Here is a 22,848-nt window from a genome sequence, read left to right as displayed (position 1 = left end):
ATAACCAACCAATTCCCATAAAACTCAAGTAAGAGTAAAAACTAGTTCTGAGAAACTTTGCAAAATATACATCCTGGTGCTTGAAGTTTAGGTCACTAGGTATTTCTTCTGCACAAAGCACAAGAGGTTATCTTTATATTATTGGGGCGAAACCCCTAACAGCCAGCCCTCTGTACTAAAAAGCTTTCAGCAAAAGATTCCACATATTCTTATTTGCTCTCCCACTCCCAGGCTGCCGGAGAAGCCCGGCGGACGGGTTCATACTCCGACTGCGTGAGAGCTGGGCGCTTCACCAGGTGACCAAAGGAAGGAAGGAAAGAAATAAGACTGAGCAAATTAAGTTTGGTAAAGGAAGAGAAGCCTTCAAACCAAGAACAAAGTGGCAGCCCCTCAACACTAGCTCTCCCCGCCCCTCCCGCCCAGGGCCCGCCCCACTCAACCCCGCCCAGGGCCTGCCCACTCAACCCGGGCGAGTCCCGTAGCCTCCATCCTGGTTTCGTGGGGCGCTTGCGCATTTTTAAGGCGTCTTGGCACTGCCCGAATCTAAATGTGGGTAAGGGGCAGGGAACTTCGTGGTTTCTACAGATCCCCCTCCGGGGGCTTTCTGCACTCTCCAAGAGCTTGTTTTTTTGTTTTTGCCTTTCTTGGTCATGAGACTCCGGCTTCTTCTTCCCTGCTATACTGAAGCGGGCATGTTATAAATTAGGCGATATCCGGGCAGCCCGTCTCCTGGCGCAGGGTCCTTGGGCTGAAGCTTAAGGAGACGGCAGGGAAGGCAGGGTCCTTCTCTGAGGCAGTCGCGCAGGCACCGGCTGCGGGTAGCCGGTCACCGGGCGTCATGTATTACAAGTTTAGTGGCTTCACGCAGAAGTTGACTGGAACATGGGCTTCCGACGCTTACAGTCCTCAGGTACAGGTAGCTCCAGGCCCTCTCTGACAGAAGTGGCTGCCCGAGCCTCTGTGCCAGGCAGTCGTGGCGCCGGAACCAGGTGGGGTTTCTGCCTGCGGTTCGGTTTAGCTCGGCACCACCCCTCCCGGCGCCTCTCAACATCTTGCGGCGGCCATAAAGGCTCCTAATTCTGTAGCTGCTTCCCCGTCGGGGCTGGCTCGGGGCGGAAGTTGGGCCTGGCACTCAGCTGGGGTCAAGGTGACCTCCGAGGTCACTGCTTCTGGGTCTTCGGGGTGGCTTGTGGGGTCGGCGTGGCCCAGAATGCGACCCCGAAGTTCGGCTTTGTCCTTTTTAAGGAGGTCTCGCTTTTGGTCTCCTCGGTGCTCCATTGCTTACCCCACCCCGTGTAGCCCAAAAGCCTCATGAAAGCATGAGATTGGAGAGCTGGGATGACAGCACCGAGGGAAGCCATAGGGGCAGGAGAGGCTGTGGGATTAGAATTAAGAGACCTAATGGGTTCTTTCAAATGTCCAGGTGAGCCTGGGCAGTTACGTGTAACGACCTTAACGTGTCTCAACGGTGAAATGGTTGATGGCCGTTATTTGAGTCTAAAAAGTATTCCAATTTCATTCAGATTTTGCCAGTTGAAGTTTGTCTCAGTGGTAGACTTTTTTTTTAAGTTTACTTATTTGAGAGAGAGCGCAGGCAGAGAGCCAGAGGGAGAGAGAATCCCAAGTAGGCTCCATACCATCAGCACAGAGCCCAAATGGGGGCTCCAGTTCACAAGTGTGAGATACCACCTGGGCTGAAATCAAGAGCTTAACCGACTGAACCACCCAGGTCCCCCTTCGGTTGTAGACTCTTAATTTGAGCTAACATCGTGGCTTTGATGCCTTGATTTTATGGCCTTTCCCAGGGTTACTTTATCGTGAGCTTAGTTTCATCTAGGGCAGCTTTCCTACAGGTTAAGTGAAATGACTGGCAGTCTTTGGCAGGTGGTTGGTAGTTGATAAGTGGTAGCTATTCTCCAGAAGTTGAGTGTTAGATACCATCATATTCCTTATCCTCATAGAGTAGTGTGGGAACGGTTCGTGAAATATGCAGTTGGAAAACTGGACTGGAATAGTAAGGATCCTAGGTGGGGTGTAAAGAATGCTCTATTATGTTACTTCCTCCTTTTTCTGGGGGACACAGCGGCTTGTCTAAGTGGGGAAGGTGTTTAAGAGTAATTTCAGTCTAAGATTGGATGCGCTGTTAATGTTAACTAGGGTAGAGAGGGAAGAAAGGGCGAGTTTTGGGGGGAGTGTGGGGTTCGGGAGGAAGGGTCCAGGTTTATAAATGTTGACCATTTGATGATGTCATGTTTGGTACCAGCTGGATTTATGAATATGAAGTTTAATAGAGCTGGGTGTCTTCAGCCCATAATTGGTAGAATCTGTGGTGGGGAGGGGATCATCCAGGGAGCATATAAGGAAGAAAGGTGGGAAGACGATTAGGCTACAGAAATGCGAAGCGGAGGGTAGAGGAGGAAAATTTATCAAAAGAACAAACCAGGTGGGTCGCCTGCGTGGCTCAGTCGGTTGAGTGTCCGACTTCGGCTCAGATCATAGTCTTGAGGTTCAAGAGCTCAAGCCCAGCACTGGGCTCTGTGCTGACAGCTGGGAGCCTGGAGCCTGCTTCAGATTCTGTCTCCCTCTCTCTCTGCCCCTCCCCTGCTCGTGCTCTCTCTCTAAAAAATAAACATTTTGAAAAAAACCAAGATTAGAAGGGAAATCATCCTGGTGGTGTCACTGACTGCCAAATTGGGTCAAAGAAAGATCAAAGGAGGTCAAAGAAGGAATTGTCCATAGGGATTTATTTATTTTGTAGATTACAGGGGAATAGCCATTTCTATCATATTTGTTTCAAAAGACGTAGTTTTCATGCACTGATCTTAAATGTTACAGTGTAATGAGTTTTGACAAATGCATACACTGTAACCTCCAGCCCTGTTAATATATAGGACATTCCATCACCCCTAGGAAGTTCCCTTCCCTATTCAGACTTTTATAAATAGTTTTGCATGTTTCTGAATTTCAGGGAAGTGGAACCACATGCTACTCTTTTATAAGGTTTTTTTGTCCTTCCATACTTTTTTTTGGTTTATTTTTGAGAGAGTGATAAAGTACGAGCAGGGGAGGGGCAGAGAGAGGGAGACTGAGAATCCAAGCAGGTTCCAGGCTCTGAGCTGTCAGCACAGAGCCCGATGTAGGGCTTGAACTCATGACGCGAGACCATAACCTGAGCCGAAGTTGGATGCTTAACCAACAGTCACCCAGGTGCCCCAGCATATGTTGAAATCAGCTCTCAGAGATTACCCTGAGATTAGCAGAGATTTTTACCCTGAAATGCATGTGGTACAGATAGGGCCTTCAGATTTTTAGCACCTCTTAAATTGTGTTTCTCTTGAGAATTTAAACTTCTTAGTCACTTAAGGATTTCCTTTTTTCCCCCCTGGATCTGTTTTTATTTATTTATTTTTAGAGTGTGAGCAAGTGGAGGAGAGGGGCAGAAGGAGAGAGTGAGAGAGAATGTCCTAAGCAGGCTTCATGCTTCTTAGTCACTTAAGGATTTCCTTTTTTTTTAAATCAGTTTTTAAATTTTTTATTTGTTTTTATTAAAAATTTTTTTTTGATGTTTATTTTCGACAGAGTGCGAACAGGGGAGGGGCGGAGAAAGAGGGAGACAGAATCTGAAGATGAGCTGTCAGCACAGAGCCTGATGCGGGGGCCCGAACTCAAGAATTGTGAGATCATGACCTGAGCCGAAGTTGGACACTCAACTGACTGAGCCACCCAGGCACCCCCTATTGATTGATTGATTGATTGAAGAGAGCGCGAGCAAGGGCGGGGAGAAGGTGGAGAGAGAGGGAGAGAGAAAATACCCCAAGCAGGCTCCACGCTATTTGCGGAGCCCTCTGCGGGCTTATCCCAGGTTTCTGGGAACATGACCTGAGTCGAAATCAAGAGCTCTTTGACTGAACCACCCAGGTGCCCAAGGATTTCTTAAACCATGTTGAAAGAAGTGATACTGTGTAGACTTTATCTGTGGATTTCAGAGTGCTTGTGACAGGCACATACCCCACCCCCACCCCCAAACCAGGTGTTCTGGCTTTGGTAATTAGGAGTACTTTAGTTTTTCCTTTCCTGGAAACGTTAACAATGTAAAATGTATATGTTTGTAACTCTCAGTATTACCTAAAGTGAATAAGCTAACATGCATTGAATAATGTGGTATAGAAAGGCTAGTTTGCTAACAATGGTACAGGTAGATCAATTTGATAAGTAATTGTATTTTCCAGTGGTTGATAGAAAAGTATTTTCCTTTTTGTGTCCTATGTCAAAATAAATTGAGGCTAATAAACACGGAAAGATGCTCAACATCATTAGTCATTACGGAAATGCAAATCAAAACTACAGTGAGATACCACTTCACACCTGCTAAAATCAGAAGACAGACAACAGGTGTTAGTGAGAATGGCGAAACAGGACCCCTAGCGTATTGCTGGTGGGAATGTAAAATGATTCAGCTGTAGCAGGATTCTCCCACAGGGGTGGTGACACCAAGGCTTTTCTTTCCAGCAAGCAACTTTATTCTTGCCGACACTGCTCAGTTGGGTTTGTACACAAAGCGCTGAGCCCTGAATGCCACGTGGCGTAGTTTTTTAAGACGTTTTTTACTTCTTTGTCTCCCATATATGGTAACACACAAACATGTAGTTTGATTAAGTGGTCTTCTGTTAACAAGGTTGTGAGGGATGTTGTCATTTATGCGTATAGGTCAGGTTGCCTTGAGGTTTTTTTCTTTCCTTAGGGGACCCTACCACACAGCCACTTTGGAAATAGTCCAGTAGTTTCTTAAAAAGTGAACATTTTGGGGTGCCTGGGTGGTTCATTCATTTAAGTGTCCGACTTTGGCTCAGGTCATGATCTTGCAGTCCATGGGTTCAAGCCCCGTGTCGGGCTCTGTGCTGACAACTCAGCCTGGAGCCTGCTTCAGATTCTATGTCTCTCTCTCTTTCTCTCTCTGCCCCTCCTCCGCTTGTGTGCACACTCACTCTCTCTCAAAAATAAATAAACGTTAAAAATTAAAAAAAAGAAACAAGAAACGTGTTTACCTTATGACCCAACAGTTCTTCTAATTAAGAGGGCAGGATGACCTTCTAGGTAAAGGGACTTGTGGGAGTGATGGGGTGGGGGCTGCTGCAGGGGAATCACTGGGTAGTAAGTTTAGCTGTGGTAGGTGGAGATAGGTCATGAAGGGTCTAGGATGGTAGGACTTAATTTTGTGAGAAACAAATAGGAATTTGCAAAGCAACTTGATGCAGAAAGTTGTGGTAGAGTCTTATCCAGAGGTTGGAACAAGGACATACTTCTTACCTTTAGTTGCATGAAGGTTTATGATGGAGGAACAAGTATCATAACCAGAGCTGTGCTTCGAAAAGTTAGTCTACTGGGAGAGACCAGTGCCAGGGATGCCTCTTATACCCATAGAATAGTTCAGGGTCTTCTGAGTGGGAAAAGGAGAAACAGACGTCTGGGACATAAGGACTTAGTGACTGATGAGGGAGATTGTGGAAATGAGAAAGGAGGACTCTGAGATGACAGTAATGAGAGGAGGGTGGTGCTGTCCTTAAAAACAGGGGGCTCCTGAATAGATTTGTGAGAAACTGGGTGAATTTAGGACTTGCAGAGTGTGACGTGTCTGGGAAACATGGAGGTGGTGATATCTAGCTGGCAGTTAGGAATAACTTGAGTCACTGCAGATTGAAACTTGATTCTAGTCCTAAATCAGAGTGCAAGAGGTTTTTAGTTTCTATCAGTTAAAAAAAATTTTTTTTTTAAATATTTGTTTTTGAGAGAAAGAGCACGAGCAGGAGAGGAGCAGAAAGAGAGGGAGACAGAGTCCGAAACAGGGTCCAGGCTCTGAGCTGTCATTACAGAGCCCGACGCGGGGCTCAAACTCAGACTGTGAGATCATGACTTGAGCTGAAGTCAGACGCTTAGCTGACTGAGCCACCCAGGTGCCCCTAAAAATTAAAAAAAAAAAAAATTGGGTAATTCTCTTATTTCTTCTCTTTCTCAAACCTAAAAGGTAGAGCAAAAGGGAAACTTGGGCCAGTCAACTTCAGGGGGAAAAAAATCAAGCGTACGTCTCTAAAAATTTGGAGCAAGTAGTAGGGGCCCTTGGCTGCCTCGTTTGGTGGAGCTGGCTCTCTTGGATCTTGGGGTTGTGAGTTTCAGTCTGTGTTGAGTGTAGAGATTACTTAAAAATCTTAAAATTATTTTGGAGCAATTAGACTAAGAAGAATTCAACTGCTAAATGGTTGTGGTTGAATGGTTTTAACTGTAGGGGTAGTGATTGTGTAAATAGTTAAGAGATTTGCTATTAAAAAGCAAAACTGGGGCGCCTGGGCAGCTCAGTCAGTTGAGTGTCCGACTTCGGCTTGGGTCATGATCTCATGGTTCGTGAGTTCGAGCCCCGCGTCGGGCTCTGTGCTGACAGCTCAGAGCCTGGAACCTGCTTTGGATTCTGTGTCTCCCTCTCTTTGCCCATCCTCTGCTTGTGCGCTCTCTCTCTCTCTCTCTCTCTCCAAAAATAAACATTAAAAAAAAAAACAAAAAAAACAGCAAAACCTGTGATTTCCATTTGGTCTACAGTCCACTATTTTAAGAACAGCATTCATTCACTAGTTTTCTTCTTCGTGGGAGGTATGGGAGGCTCTGCCATCAAGTGCTGATTTGGTTTACATGACTTTGGTTCTGAAATACTCAAGTCTACATTGTTGTGAAGCTATAGCTTATTTATACTTGCAGCAGATATTTATTGAATGTGCTTTTAGCTTTTTTAAGTCTAGGAAAGTAAGAGCAGTGAACAAAACCTGCCCTCATGGGGCTTCCATTGCAGCTGGGGAGACACAGTAAACGAAGTAAAATACAATATGCTAGGTGCTGATAAGTGCTGTGGAGAAAGAGGGTAAGTGGGAGGACATGCAGTTTAAAAGGGTGGTGAGGGAATGTCTCACTGAGAAGGTGACACATGGGCAAAGACCTGAAGGAGGTGAGGGTGCCAGCCACGTGGATACCTAGAGAAGAGCATTGTAGGTAGAGGGAACAATGCCTGATGCCTGGGAGGTTTAAGGGGCTTGTCTAGTGGGCTGGGGTGGGGAGAGGGGATGATGTTGGTGGCGGGGTGGTGGGGTTTGAAGGGTGCATCTCACGTGGCCCTGGAAGCCATTGTAGTAATTTTGGGTTTAGCTCAGTGAGATAGGACGCTTTGGGAGAGGTTTGAGCTGAGTAGTGATCTCTCCAATCACTGGTTGCTGCATTAAGAGTAGAATGCAGGGTAGCAAGTGTGGAAATGGAAGGAGGGTGAGCAGTTAAGAGGGTGTCATAAAGATCCAGGGGTTTGGGGGCACCTGGGTGGCTCAGTTGGTTGAGCCTTCGAGGCTTGACACCGGCTCCGGTCATAATCTCCCTCTTTCTCTGCTCCTCCCTTGATCTTGTTTTCTGTAAATTAAAAAAAAAAAAAAAAAAAAAATCCAGGGGCTTGGACCAGAGTATGCATTGGTGGAGATGGGTGAGACGTGGTGGTCAGATTCTGAATAGATTTTGAAGGTAGAGCCCTAAGGATTTACAGTGTGTGTGCAGAATTAAGAATGATTCCAAGGATTTGGGCCAGAAAACCTGTAACTATGCTGTTGTCAGTTTTCAGATGGGGAGGCTCATAATTCTATATTGGGACAGCTGCAACCCTGGAAGAGGCATGCATGAAGGGATTTACTTTCCTGTAAATACAGCTTCTTGGTTCCACTCTTGAGAACTCTTGAGAACCCCAGTGTCAGTCTTGTCTAGCTGCCTTGAAACATTGGAAACATTGACTGCTTTTAAATTGTTAGGAGGTTTAATGACAGATAGATGAATATCCATTCTTTTTATTGGTGGGGCCAGGACAGTTGAATTATTGATTGTATGGTATAATAAAATTGTGTAGGTTTGAATCCCATCTCCCTAATGGAATCTCTGAGCTTTGTTTTAATCATCTGTAACTTGGGCTGATAATACCTTATTTACAGGGTTGATGTGAAGAATATTCATGAAGGTTTTTTAGGATTCTGAGGATGTAGAATTTTATGATGTTAAAATATGCATATGAAGAAAGATTGGAGGAGAATATACAATTCATAATGGTTGGTGGGATAAGGTAATGGGATTATAGGTAATTTTAAAATTCTATATTCCAAACTTTTACAGTATTCTAAATGGAAATACGGAATTACTTAAAACCATTCAGATGGTTGATACTCCTGTTTTCAGATATTGTTCAACAGCTGCTGTAGTTCTGAATCACTTGATGGGTGAACAAACACTGAGCAATTAGGTATAATCCTTTCTAAAAATGCTCCACATTAGTCCTGTCAAAACAAGAATTTAATTTCAAACCATTTTTGGAGATGCTTGGTATAAAGGATGTTTCAATTTTTGCATTCAAGGAGAAATCCTTAGAGGAGAAAATACAGAGCTCACATGTTAAAATTTTCAGTTCAAAGAGCCATCCTTTTTTGCCTTCTTATCTCAGTCGTTAGGGCCTCTCTTCCCATCTCTGAATCCTTGTGAGTCTGAGTGTATTATATTACTAAATTTAGACTAGTGGCTTACTCACCAAACTTTACATGAATTATTGCTTTTAAGCAGTAGTTGAGAGGGGCAGTGGGGGCAGGTAGTGGAATACTTAAAAACCCAAGTCTCTCAGGGGCGCCTGGGTGGCACAGTTGGTTAAGCATCTAACTTCAACTCAGGTCATGATCTCACAGTTCATGAGTTCGAGCCCCACATTAGGCTCTGTGCTGACAGCTGAGAGCCTGGAGCCTGCTTCTGAATCTGTGACTGACTGACTCTCTCTCTGTCTCTCTCTGCCCCTCCTCCACTCACACACGCATGTGTGCGCGCTCGCTCACTCTGTCTCTCTCTCTCTCAAGTAAATAAATGTTAAAAAAGAAAATTAAAAAGCAGAAAACAAACCAAGTCTCTGGACTTTAGAGAGGCCTGAATTTTGGCACTAAACTCCATCTTTTTTGCAACATGCTCTTAGGCAAGTTACCCTCTCTGATCTAGTTTTCTCCTCTATAAAATAGAAACAGTAACATCTTGGTAGGTTTGCTGGCAGGATTAAATGAGATGATGCTGTGAAATGCTTGACAGGATGCTGGGTGTATAACAAGGGCTCAGTAGATAATTAGTGGCTGTTATTCCATAACATTAATGTCCATAATGGCCCATAATGGCAGAGATCGAATCTGTCTTCTTCATCGTGTATTTTCACTAAGTGTTCAGTAATACGTGCTGAGTGAGTGAATGCAGTGCAGATAATTCCCATTTGTGTGACTATGTCAAAGAAATAGAAACCAAGTTTACTTTTGGAGGGGGGAGTTTAATTGAAGTGTAGTTGATTTACAGTATTAGTTTTAGGTGTATACAACGTAGTGATTTCACAATTATATACATTACAAAATGCTCACTACAGTAAGTGTACTTACTATCTGTCACCTTACAAAGCGATTACGGCATTATTGACTATACTATACTTTTCATCTTCCTGGCATGTATTTTATAACTGGATATTTGTACCTCTTTATTTCCTTCACCTCTTTGTTCTTTGTATTTGTGGGTCTGTGTATATTTTTTGTTTATTTTTTAGATTCCACACTTAAGTAGAATAATAATGGTATTTGTTTTTTTCTGCCTGACTTATTTCACTTAGAGTACCCTCATTCCTATCCAGGTTGTTGGCCAATGGCAAGACCTCATTTTTATGGCTGAATATTATTCCATATCTTCTTTATCCATTCATCTATTAGTGGACACTTAAGTTGTTTTTGTATTTTGGCTATTGTAAATAATACTGCAGTAAACACAGGGGTGCGCTTATCTTTTAGAACTGACATTTTTGTTTTCTTCGAGTAAATACCCAGAAGCAGAATTACTGGTTTGTATGGGATTTGTATTTTTAATTTTTTGAGGAACCTGCATTACTGTTTCCATAATGGGTGTACCAGTCTGTATTTCCATCAACAGTGGATGAGGTTTGTTTTTTCCTTACATCCTTGCCAGCACTTGTTTCTTGTCTTTTTGATACTTGCCATTCTAAGTGGTGTGAGGTGATACCTCACTGTGGTTTTGATTTGTATTTCCCTGATAACTAGTGATATTGAAGAACTTTTTATGTGTCTTGTTGGCCGTCTGTAAGTCGTCTTTGGAAAACGTGTGTTCCAGGTCTTCTGTACTTTTCTTGGTATTGAGTTGTGTAAGTTCTTTATGTAGTTTAGATATTAACCCCTTACTGGATGTATCATTTGCACAGATCTTCTTCCTTCAGTAGGTTGCCTTTTTGTTTTGTTGGTTTCCTTCACTGTGCAAAAAGGTTTTTAGTTTGACGTAGTCCCAATTTATTTTTGCTTTTTTTTTTTTTTAATGTTTATTTATTTTTGACATAGAGACACACACACATAGAGCATGAGCGGGAGAGGGGCAGAGAGGGAGGGAGACACAGAATCCGAAGCAGGCTCCAGGCTCTGAGCTGTCAGCACAGAGCCCGATGTGGGGCTCGAACTCACAGATCGTGAGATCATGACCTGAGCCAAAGTTGGACGCTCGACTGAGCCACCCAGGCGCCCCTAAAGATTGGTGCCACATCTGTCAGGCAGTGTTGACAGACTTATCAAAAATGATATTTCCACTCTGCTTAATAGTTCTCTGCTTCTTTCTGTCTCATGGTAGTTCCTTGAGGGCTTTGACAATCAGCAGAGGCAAGAAGGTCCCACTTTACTCTGGGTTTATCTATTTGGAATGGTCAGTTTCGCTGTAATCCCTAGATCCTTCCAATCACCAGTTGCCTTGGCTATGTCATCACCAACCTTTTTTGGAGTCAGACTCAGGCAGCTGATTTTGTGGGTCAGGGCAGACATGGCATCAACTTTCCCACTGGTGCACCTCTGTATATGACTTTGATCTCATTAGGGTTGAACTTAGGTGGCCTGGTGAAGGTGGCTGGATGAACCCAGATTTGGGATGACCAAAAACAGCTGCACCTTCACCTTCTCCGCCAAAAGTCAAAAGCATTTTTTTTTTTTTTTTCTTTTTTAAAGTAAGCTCTAGGGGCACCTGGGTGGCTCAGTTGGTTAAGTGTCCCGCTTCAGCTCAGGTCATGATCTCACAGTTCATGGGTTTGAGCTGCACATCATGCTCTGTGCTGACAGCTCAGAGCCCAGAGCTTGCTTTGGGTTCTGTGTCTCCCTCTCTCTTTGCCCCTCCCCTGCTCGTGCTCTGTCTCTCTCTGAAAAATAAACATTAAAAAAATAAATACAATAAAATAAAGTAAGCTCTACGCCCAGTGTAGGGCTTGAACTCATGACCCTAGAATCTAGAGTCACATGCTGTGCCACTGAGCCAGTCAGGTGCCCCCAGTTTCATTCTTTTGCATGTAGCTGTCCAGTTTTAATAACACTACTAATGAAGAGACTGTCATTTCCCCATTGTATATTTTTGTCTCCTTTGTTGTAGGGTTGACCATATAAGTATCAGTGTTGTATTTCTGGGCTCTGTATTCTGTTCTGTTGATCTGTGTTTTAGTGCCAGTACCATACTGTTTTGATTACTGTAGCTTTTAGTATATCTTGAAATTTGCGATTGTGATAACTTTAGCTTTGTTCTTTCTCAAGATTGCTTTGGCTATTTGGGATCTTTTGTGATTCCGTACACATTTTAGGGTTATTCTAGGTCTGTGAAAAATCTTATTGGTATTTTGATAGGGATTGCATTGGATATGTAGGTTGCTTTGGGTTATGTGGGCATTGTAACAGTATGAATTCTTCCAATTAATGAGCCTGGTATATTTTTTCATTTATGTGTGTCTTCAATTTCTTTCATTACTGTCTTAATAGTTTTTGAAGTGCAGGTCTTTCACCTCCTTGGTTAAATTTATTCCTTAGATATTTTATTCTTTTTAATGCAGTTGGGATTGTTTCCTTAATCTCTCTGCTTCTTCATTGTTAGTAGATATCAAAATGCCACAGGTTTCTTTAATTTTGTATCTTGCAACTTTACATGTATTGTAATAGTTTTTTGGTTGAGCCTTTAGGGTTTTCTTTTCCTTTTTATTTTTCTTTTTTAATTTTTTTATTTTTTAGAGAACATGAACAGGAGAGAGGGACAGAGGGAGAGAATCTTAAGCAGGGCTCAATCTCACACCCTGGGATCATGACTTGAGCTGAAATCGTGAGTCAGACACTCAGCTCACTGAGCCATCCAGGTACCCCTAGGGTTTTTCTTATGTCAGCTGCAAATAGTGAAAGTTTTTACTTTTCTCTTACCAATTAGGATATGTTTTATTTCTTTTTCTTGTTTGATTACTGTGGCTAAGACTTCCAATACTGTGTTGAATAAAAGTGAAAATGGACATGCTTGTCTTGTTCCTGATCTTAGAGAAAAAGCTTTCACTTTTCACCATTGAGTATGATGTTAGCTGTAGTTTTGTTATATATGGTCTTTATTATGTTGAGGTATGTTCCCTCTAAACCCACTTTGTTGAGAGTTTTTATCATGAATGGGTCTGATGTTTTTTCTCATCTGTTGAGGTGATAATGTGATTTTTATCCTTCATTTTGTTAATGTTGTGTATCACTTTGATTTGTGGATATGAAACCAATCTTGCATCCTGGAGTAAATCCCACTTGATCATGGTGAATGATCTTTTTAATGTATTGTTGAATTTAGTTTGCTAATTTTGTTGAGTATTTTTTGCATCTGTATTCATCAGAGATACTGGACTGTTAGATATATCTATACATCTATATACATCTATATCTATATACATAAAATTTGTATTGTCTTTGGTTTTGTTATCAGGGTAATGCTCGCTTTGTAGAATGAATTTGGAAGAGTTTTTTGGAATCATTTGAGAAAGATAAGTGTTAACTCTCTTTTTTCTTACTATTTTTTTATTTAAAAAAATTTAACATTTATTTTTAAGAGACAGTGACAGAGGCATAGAGAGAGGGAGAAATAGAATCTGAAACAGGATCCAGGCTCTGAGCTGTCAGCATAGAGCCTGACATGGGGTTTGAACTCGTGAATCGCAAGACCAGACCTGAGTTAAAGTCAGATGCTTCACTGAGCCACCCAGGTGCCCCTCTTATTATTTTTTTTAATGTTTATTTTATTTTTGAGAGAGAGAGAAACAGAGTGTGAGCAGGGGAGGGGCAGAGAGAGAGAGGGAGACACAGAATCTGAAGCAGGCTGCAGGCTCTGAGCTGTCAGCACAGAACCTGACGTAGGGCTCGAACTCACGAACTGAGAGATCATGACCTGAGCCAAAGTCGGATGCTTAACCGACTGAGCCACCCAGGTGCCCCTTAACTCTTCTTTAAATGTTTAGTAAAATTTGCTTGTGAAGCCTGTGGTCCTGGGCTTCTCTTTCTTGGGAGGTTGTTTTTTTTTTTTTATTACAGATTCACTTTCACTGCTAATAATTGGTCTGCTCAGGTTTTCTATTTCTTCCTGATTGAGTCTTCGAAGAATTGCATGTTTGTAGGAATTTATCCATTTCTTCTAAGTTGTCCAACTTGTTGGCATATAATTTTCATAATAGTCTCTTATAAACCTTTGTATTTCTGTGGTGTCAGTTGTAACTTCTATTTGTGATTTTGTTTGAGGTCTCTTTTTCTCGGTAAGTCTGGCTAAAGGTTTATCAATTTCGTTTATCTTTTTGCAGAACTAGCTCTTAGTTTCATTGATCTTTTTTTAGTCCCCATTTCACTTATTTCTACTATTAGTCTGTGTTTAACTTTGTTCTACTATAATTGTTATTTTCTTCTTTCTACTAACTTTGGTCTTTGTTCTTTTTCTGGTTCCTTTAGGTGTAAAGTTAAGATTGAGATATTTCTTGTTTCTTGAAGTGGACCTTCATTGCTATAAACTTCCCTCTTAGAACTGCTTTTGTTGTATCCCAGAGATTTTGAACATTGTTTCCATTTTCATTTCTCCATGGATTTTTAAATTTCCCTTTTGATTTCTTCTTTGACCCATGGGTTGTTTAGGAGCATGTTGTTTAGCCTCCATGTGTTTTTGTTTTTTTCCATTTTTTTCCCCTGTAATTGATTTCTGGTTTCATACTGTTGTGATTGGAGAAGATGCTCTGTCTTATTAAATTAATTGAGACTTGTTTTGTGGCCTAATATGTAATCTGTCCTGGAGAATGTTCCACGTACACTTGAAAAGAATGTATATTCTGCTGTTTTGGGATGGAATATTCTATATATATCTGCTAGGTCTGTCTGGTTTAATGTTGTTCAAAGCCATATTGATTTTTATGTCTGGATGCTTTATCCATTGATGTAAGTGGGTTGTTAAAGTCCCCTGCTGTTATTGTGTTACTGTCAATTTCTCCCTTTGTGCCTATTTCTATTTGCTCTGTATATGGTGCCCCTGTGTTGGGTGCATGGATATTTACAGTTGTTATATCGTCTTGTTGGATTAATCCCTTTATATAATGCCCTTCTTTGTCTCTTATTAGAATTTTTGTTCTAAAATTTTTTTAATGTTAATTTATTTTTGAGAGAGCTCTCACATGGGTGGGGAAGGGGCAGAGAGAGAGGGAGACACAGAATCTGAAGCAGGCTCCAGGTTCTGAGCTGTCAGCACAAACACCAGTGTGAGGCTTGAATTCACTAACTACACGATCTTAGCCTGAGCTCAAGTTAGACAGTTAACCACCTGAGCCACCCAGGTGCCCCTTTACTGTCTTTGTTTTAAATTCTACTTTGTCTGACATTAAGTTTGCTATCCCAGCTTTCTTTTTGCTTCCATTTATGTGGGGAATATATATATTTTTTATGTCCCTTAACTTTCAGTTTGTATGCATCTTTAGGACTGAAAGAGCCTCTGGTAGGCAGCATATAGATGGGTCTTGTTTTTTATTCATTGAGTCACCTTGTCTTTTGATTGGAGTATTTAGACCATTTACATTTAAAGTAATAATTGACAGGTTTATGCTTATTGCTGTTGTGTCAATTGTGTTCTTATTGTTTTTGTAGGTTTTGTTTCTTCTGCTTGCTTCTCTTTCAACGTTTTTATTTTATTTTTGGGACAGAGAGAGACAGAGCATGAACGGGGGAGGGGCAGAGAGAGAGGGAGACACAGAATCGGAAACAGGCTCCAGGCTCTGAGCCATCAGCCCAGAGCCCGACGCGGGGCTCGAACTCACGGACCGCGAGATCGTGACCTGGCTGAAGTCGGACGCTTAACCGACTGCGCCACCCAGGCGCCCCTGCTTGCTTCTCTTTTAATTGATGACTTTAGTGTTTTACTTGGATTCCTTTCTTTTTATTCTTTGTGGATTTTTATAGGTGTATGGTTAGCATGAGGTTCATATATAACATCCTAAGTATATAGCAGTCTATATTAAGTTGATAGTTGCTTAAGTTCAAACACATTCTAAAAGCACTACATAATAAACCCTCCCCCATGTTTTATGTGTATAATGTCATATTTTACATCTTTTTATTTTGTGACTATCAGTGAATTAAAAAAATTTTTCTTTAATGTTTATTTTTGAGATAGAGACAGAGTGTGAGCAGGGGAGGGGCAGAGAGAGAGAGGGAGACACAGAATCTGAAGCAGGCTCCGGGCTCTGAGCTGTCAGCACAGAGCCTGATGTGGGGCTCGAACCCATGAACGGTGAGATTGAGCTGAACCCATGACCTGAGCTGAAGTCGGATGCTTAACTGACTGAGCCACACAGGCACCCCAACAAATTTTTTATTAATATTTATTTTGAGAGAGAACACAAGCAGGAGGAGGAGAGGGGCAGAGAGAGGTAGAGAGAGAATCCCAAGCAGCCTTCATGCTGTCAGCGCAGAGCCTGACATGGGGCTTGATTCCACGAGTTGTGAGATCATGACCCGAGCCAAAATCAAGAGTTGGACACTTAACCCGCTGAGCCCCTCAGGCACCCCTCAGCAAAATTTTTAGATGTAATTGATTTTACTACTCTTGTCTTTGAACTTTCATACCAGTTTTATAAGTGATTGATTTACTACCTTTATTATGTTTGTTTTTACCAGTGAAGTTTTTTTCCTTTCATAATTTTCTTTTAGTTATGGCCTTTTCTTTTCCACTTAAAGTCCCTTTAACATTTCTTCTAAGGTTAGTTAAGTGGTGATGAACTTCTTTAACTTTTGTCTGGGAAACTCTTATTTGTCCTTCAGTTCTGAATGATAATCTGGTCAGGTAGAGCATTCTTGGTTATAGGGTTTTTCCTTTCAGTCAATGCTTTGCATATATTGTGCCACTCCTTTCTGGTCTGCACTGATTTTGCTGGAAAATCAGCTGATAGCCTTTATGGGGTTTTCTTTGTACATAATTAGTTGCTTATCTCTTGCTCTTTTTAAGATTCTGTCTTTAATTTTTGACATTTTGTTGTTATTGTGTCTTGGTACGGACCTTCCTGGGTTCATCTTGTTTGGGACTTCCTCTGCTTCCTGAACCTAGATGTCTGCTTTTCCCAGGTTAGAGAAGTTTTCAGCTGTTATTTCTTTAAATAACTTTTCTGTCCCTTTCTCTCTTTTCCTTCCAGGACCCCTATAATGTGAATAGTAGTACAGTTGACATTATCATATGGGTCCCTTTAACCTATCCACATTTTTTTCTTTTATTTTTTAATGTTTTTATTTTTGAGAGAGAGTGTGAGTGGGGGAGGGGAAGGGGCAGAGAAAGAGAGAGAGAGAGAGAGAGAGAGAGAGAGAGAGAACACAGAATCCGAAGCAGGCTCCAGGCTGAGCTGTCAGCATAGAGCCAGATGTTGGACTTGAACTCGTGAACCATGAGATCATGACCTGAGCTGAGGTCAGGTGCTCAACCTACTGAGCCACCCAGGTGCCCCATCCTCATTTTTTCTTATTCTTTCCTTTTGCTGTTCAGCTTGGGTGCTTTCTGTTACTTTGTCTTCCAGATTGTTGATCTGTTTATCTGTATCTTCTAATCTGCTGATTCCTTCTAGTGGTTTTTCATTTCAGTTACTGTATTTTTCAACACTGATTGGTTCTTTCCTAGTTCTTCTTTGAGTTCTCTTAAACTCTTCCTCAATTCCGGTGAGCATCTTTATGACCATTGCTTTGAACTCTTTATCAGGTAGATTGCTTATCTACATTTTTTGGGGTTCTTTTTCTGAAGTTTTGTTCTTTTCTTTGGAATGTATTCTTTTTTCTCATTTTGTTTGACGGTCTGTGTTTGTTTCTATGAATTAGGTGAAACAGTTACCTTCTCCAGTCTTAAAGGGGTAGCTTTGTGTAGGAATGTGCCTTCTATAGACTGTGTGTGCCTGGTGGCTTTGTTTGGCTAGAGCTGTAGTGGGCATGGGCTGAGGGCACATTCACCGGGCACATTCCCTGTGGGATGGTGGGAGCTGGGGTGAGTTCAGACCAGGTGGTTCAGGAGTGCTTGGTTCCAGTGCTGCCCTACTGGGACAGCAGGAGCTGGGTTGTCCTCAGGCTCTCCACCTTGGGCCTCTCCCTAGTGGGATGGCTGAAAGAGCCTCTGGTAGGGCAGGTATGGGTTGGGGTGCTCTGCATAGGAAGTACCCTGGCTGGCTGGAGCTGAAGCAGATGCAGGCCCAGGTGTCCCAGGGTGCTTCTTGCCTGGGCCACCTTGGTGAGATAGCTAGGGCTGTAGTTGGTGCAGGCTGGGGTAGCACCTTGGTGGGACCATTGGAAGTGAGGCAGGTGCATGTGGTGGGGGACACCTGCAGCCGGTGTGTGGGCTAGGGCCTGGGGCTAGAGGGTACAGGCTGGCTAGAGTGCCTGCTCCCATCTGCACTATCAAGGTAGAGGGGGGAACATAATGGTGCTTGCTAGCACCTTCTAACCAAAGAGAGTTCTAACAGTTCCCCTACCATTTAGTAGTTGCTCTAGGGTTAATAAATGGGTTTCCTTCACTTACAGTCTATTTACTGTTTATACTGTTGTGTGTGTGCGGTTTTTTGTTTTTTGTTTTTTTGGGGTTTTTTTGCCATGGCTCAGGTTGGGTGAATCTGTGCAGGCCTATCTGTGCTATCCCTCCCTACTTCAGTTCCTCCTATCAGGGTGGGATTCCTGTTGTTACATTTCTATTGTTAACACCCCCCTTCCCCCCATCTCTGTCTCCAGCTGTTCTCTGTGTGGTCACGATATCCTTTGTTGTGTGGAAGCTGTTGAATCAGCCTTCAGTTCTTATTCAGGAGGAATTGCTCTCTATGTAGGTGTAGATCTGGTGTGTTCCTGGGAGGAGGTGAGTTCAGCGTCTTTCTATGCTGCCGTCTAGGACCGAAACCCAAGTTTGCTTTAATACTTTTTTGTTGCCCTGTTGATCCTAATGCTTACCTGGTAGGAGTATCATTGAGGCTTTCAATAATATGATCTTTAGGTCTTGTCAGTTATAGGTAAATTTATATTTCTTTGAAGAGATCAAGAACCAGGGGTCTGACAACTATGTTAATTTGAGCAAAGGGTTTTTTTTCCTCCTTCATCTGTAAAATAGAGGAGGGTGGGCTTGAACTCTGCTTCCTAATTTTAAGTTTTTATTTTTTGTAGTTAGAATTTAATATAAAAGGATGTGTTTTATTGGTTTGTAACTCTAGCTCCTGTCTTAATGTGCAGGTTATTTTGGAGAACCATCTTTATCTGTATTTACCACTGTCGATTTACTCCATCAGATAGAAAACCAGAGTTTCCCTTGGGTTCCTTTTTTTTTAAATAGCTTTATTGAAATATAATTCACATACCATACATTCACTCATTTAAAGTGTACAACTCAGTGTTTTAGTGTAACCATGTGCAACCATTACCGCATTAATTTTAGAGTATTTTCATGCCCTTGAGAAGAAACCTATAACCTGCAGTTATCACCCCCCTATTGCTTATTCCCCAGCCCTAAGCAGCTGCTTATCTACTTTACGTTTTTCTAGGTTTTCTTGCTTTGGACTTTCATATGAATGGGATCATATAATCTGTGGTCTTTTGACGAGCTTCTTTTACTTGGCATAGCCTGTAACAGTACTTTGTTTTTCTTCCCCTTTAAGTTCTTTTTAAGCCTGTGGGTCCTTCTATCCATATGGCTCTGGGAGTTGCTAATAGCAAACCTGTGTTAACTCCCAAGTCTCCTTCTGTTTATATTTATTGACTGTAAATATTCAATGTTAAGCACATATTTATTATCTCATGCTGTTTTTTCAGTGGTAGATACTATTACTTTTGTATACATGTCACAGATGAGAACATTGAAGTTTCCTTAAGTTTTATTATTTGTTTTTTAACTTATGGGCTTATTAATGCCAGAAATTTCAGTTGCTCTAATTTTTTTGTTTTCTGGTCCTGAAAGACAAGTCTCTTACCATTGCAGGCTCTTCCAGATTGGGCTTTTTCTTTACAGTGTGTCTGGAAAGTTTCTGAAGTCTACTCTGGGGTTAGAAATCCTGTGTTAGTACATCAGCTCACCCAGGGGGAGAAAAGGGACAGCCAGGTCCCTTTTGAAATGTAGCCAAAAGTTCATACAGGTTAAAAATGTTTTATTGAGGGGCACCTGGGTGGCAGAGTCAGTTAAGCATCTGACTTCAGCTCAGGTTATGATCTCACCGTTCATGAGTTTGAGCCCTACATTGGGCTCTGTGCTGACAGCTCAGAGCCTGGAGCCAGCTTTGGGTTCTGTGTCTCCTTCCCTCTGCCCCTCCCCCATTCATTTTTTCTCTCTCTCTCTCTCTCTCTCTCTCTCACTCTCGCTCTCAAAAATAAAAATCTTAATGTTTTATTGATTTGATAGGAAGGTAGACATAATAGGTTTTCTGGAAGCTCAGATTGGGCTTTTGTGATTGTTGCTTCTCTCTCCCTCACCTCAAACCCCCATCTTAATGGCAGGGAATTCTTGATGGGGTTTGCTGTGGGAAAGTGTTTTGTTAAAAGTTTAAGGACTTTAAATCTTAAAATTAAAGGCCTTGTAATGCAAACTTGGAGAGCCTTTCCTTCCCTCTTGTGTGGTTGAATGACTGCCTCCATGATTCCAGATAGCCTGCTTGTTGAAGGTTGTTCATATGCCCAGACATGCTTTCAACTTGACATTTTCCTTTTTCTTACAGGGATTAAGGCCTGTGGTTTCCACAGAAGCACCGCCTATCATATTTGCCACACCCACCAAACTCAGTTCTGATTTTACTGCATATGATTATGCTGGGAAAAACAAAGTTCCTGAGCTGCAGAAGCTTTTCCAGGTGAGAGAAAACACTAGAGGAGACACTAGAGAATGACTTGTTATTTTGGCAATGAGTTTTCTTCTAATTGTTTTTGCTTGCTTGATATTAAAAATCACTGAGCTGTTAGAAGAGGCTCTCTTGGGTTTGCTGATCAACAGAGAGCAGCCAGAATTGGATTTCAGAATATTATTAATGTTAATCTACATACAGATAATTGAGAGGTCAGTGGCCCGGCTGCATCTCTGGTGCTGTGGGAGCGAGTGTTTGTTATTGCTGTTGCTAGAAGGTAGCTTCCCATATCCTCAGAAATATGTGCAGATTCAGGACTGGCTTGGGGACTTTTGGTCAGGTTAATCCCTTTTTTTTTTTTTTTTTTTTAGGTTAATCCCTTTTTAATCTGATAAATAAGACTTGATTGGGCATCTGGAGTCTTGAGTTATAGTGGGGGAGGGAGTTTGGAGACTGCGCAAAATAATGGATTAAACATTTTATGGAGACTCTCTTTTTTAAAGGTTTTGTTATCTTTTTAAGTAGGCTCCAGGCCCAGGGTTTGAACTCACAACCCTGAGATTAAGAGTTACGTGCTCTACCAGCTGAGCCAGCCAGGTGCCCCTAGAGTCTTTTTCTTTTTAAACAAGGGTTTACCAGCTTAATGGAAAGAAACTGAATACAACATGGACTTGAGCCTACTAACTGACCTGGTGTGCTCAGACATCACTGACTAATGATCAGAAGTCAAACTAAATGTGGAGCGTGTCTTGTGCCTGGAGTCATTTAGCTGTGGGTTACTTTTGCCTTTAAAAGAAATTCACCAGTGCGACTGGCCTAGTTAAGCAATATATGATAAATTCCTTAGAAACTTGAAATTTGTTGCATGCGGGTTCCTGAGGCCCCATTTTGGAGAATGACTTTGGCCTTCCAAGCTTTAGTTGCGTATTTAAGAAAATGTACACCACTGTTGAGTCAGGATTGTAAGGGATTGGGGGTTTTTCCCCTTCAGTGTGTTGATGGCTTAGTTATGAAGACCTATTAGCCTAAACTGTAAAGTCTTCTTATTAACCATGTCCTTGATAATCCTTGCTTTCCAGAAGTCCGATGGTGTGCCCATCCACCTAAAACGAGGCCTGCCTGACCAAATGTTGTACCGGACCACCATGGCGCTGACAGTGGGAGGGACCATCTACTGCCTGATTGCTCTCTACATGGCTTCACAGCCCAAAAACAAATGAGTTAGGCTGCAGAGGACTGGTTTGCTTTTTGGCATAAACCCTTTGAATTTTCATTTTTCATTGTTGTGTAAACATTTTCTTTTTTACTTGAATGGTTTACTTAACATTTTCCCAGAAAAATAGATATTAAGGCCATATTTTGGTTTGTTTATGAAATGCACATGGTCCATCAGAGCTCATTGGATAGTTAAGACTATTGTTTAAAGAAATGCTGCTGCTCTTTGAGCTCCTGATTTCCCTGGAGGTTCTGGATGAAGGTTGCACACAGGCTCATTAATAGCAGTCTGTGCGGAGACCCTTAGGGACTTATGGTGGTGTTTTTGAGCATGGGGTGCAGAAGCCTTTCTGGATTTGGATGTGACTGAGGAAGGAAGACAGAAGCCGAGGCCAGGAGCATGAAACAGGAGTTTGAGTTAGTAGACACCTTAGGGATTTTTCCTTCTTGTGACAAGATGTTAAGAAAAATTATTTGTTGCCTGCCTCTGTTCATCGGGCAGTTTGTTTCCAAGGGTTATTTGCCTCATCTCCGATCACTAGTGAAATTTTATGTGTAATTGTTATGTATTTATTCCACCTTGGGAACAGAGAACACCTGTTTACTGTTGCACTTTAGAGCAGTGTGTTTTATTAATGCAGCTGTGACAGATTCTCCTTTACCTTTTCAAAATGTTATGGCTTTAAATTGTGATTTATTTTGAATGTGGAATAAATACATGAATGAAAAATATAAATTTTGAAGTCCTTTTGAATGACCTTTCAGAATACTTTCAGAAAACCAGAGGCATCTTAAACCTGAGTCTAATTTCTTTCTTTTTTAATTGGGCACCAGATAATCTTTACAAAGTAGTTCCTCAAAGTTAAGTAATAGGCCAATGGCATATTGATGATTACCATATGGTTCCTTGTAAGAAACCAGCTTGCCCCTTCGTGAAATGTGCCTGTAATACACAGTTCTTTAGACATTAATTTCCTGTGCTGTCACAATTGGTTGATTTCACATACCCTATATTAATGCTGAGAAAAAGTGGGATTTTATGTTATAGAAAGTGGTAGTCTATCTTCCCATAGCAAAGAAGAGTGACCTTTTACTAAGGATAAAATAAACACTAGCATCCTCACTGGCTAGGAAACCCTTATTTGCCTATACAAATCTAAACTGTATTCTTCTCTGGTATTTCCCCCAAGTTTTTAGTTTGAAAACTTTCAGACTACAGGAAGATTATAAGAATAGTATGATATACACAGTATATCCTTCACTTAGCAATAATTGCCACCTTTGCCTTTTCTTGCTCTCTGACAAATGGCGGGCACACAATGAATGTACGTAAACACATTTGTTTTTGGCTGAATCATTTAAGATTAAGCCATGCAATTGTAATAGTTCAGCCATAATTCCTTTAGGCAGTGTCTCCTAAGAAT

General features: G+C 41.7%; 1 protein-coding gene across 1 annotated transcript; it reads left to right on the top strand.

Moving 5' to 3' along the window:
* Positions 1-767: 767 nt before the first annotated feature.
* COX7A2L (cytochrome c oxidase subunit 7A2 like) lies at positions 768-22,160 on the top strand. Its single transcript, XM_040496620.1, has 3 exons — positions 768-910; positions 20,087-20,218; positions 21,289-22,160. Exons 1-3 carry the CDS (start codon positions 839-841, stop codon positions 21,427-21,429), a joined length of 345 nt encoding a protein of 114 aa, XP_040352554.1. The 5' UTR covers positions 768-838; the 3' UTR covers positions 21,430-22,160.
* The last annotated feature ends 688 nt before the right edge of the window (positions 22,161-22,848 follow it).

The sequence above is a fragment of the Herpailurus yagouaroundi genome, unplaced genomic scaffold (genome assembly GCF_014898765.1).
Source record: "Herpailurus yagouaroundi ecotype Mexico unplaced genomic scaffold, PumYag 188, whole genome shotgun sequence".
NCBI classification, from domain to species: domain Eukaryota; kingdom Metazoa; phylum Chordata; class Mammalia; order Carnivora; family Felidae; genus Herpailurus; species Herpailurus yagouaroundi.
Note: the sequence above shows the minus strand (reverse complement) of the source record. Positions and strands in the feature narration are given on the sequence as shown.

Coding starts and splice junctions, on each gene's coding strand:
- COX7A2L (XM_040496620.1), top strand. CDS start 839: ATGTATTACAAGTTTAGTGGCTTCACGCAGAAGTTGACTGGAACATGG. Junction 911..20,086: donor CCGACGCTTACAGTCCTCAG/GTACAGGTAGCT, acceptor TTTTTCTTACAG/GGATTAAGGCCTGTGGTTTC. Junction 20,219..21,288: donor AGCTGCAGAAGCTTTTCCAG/GTGAGAGAAAAC, acceptor CTTGCTTTCCAG/AAGTCCGATGGTGTGCCCAT.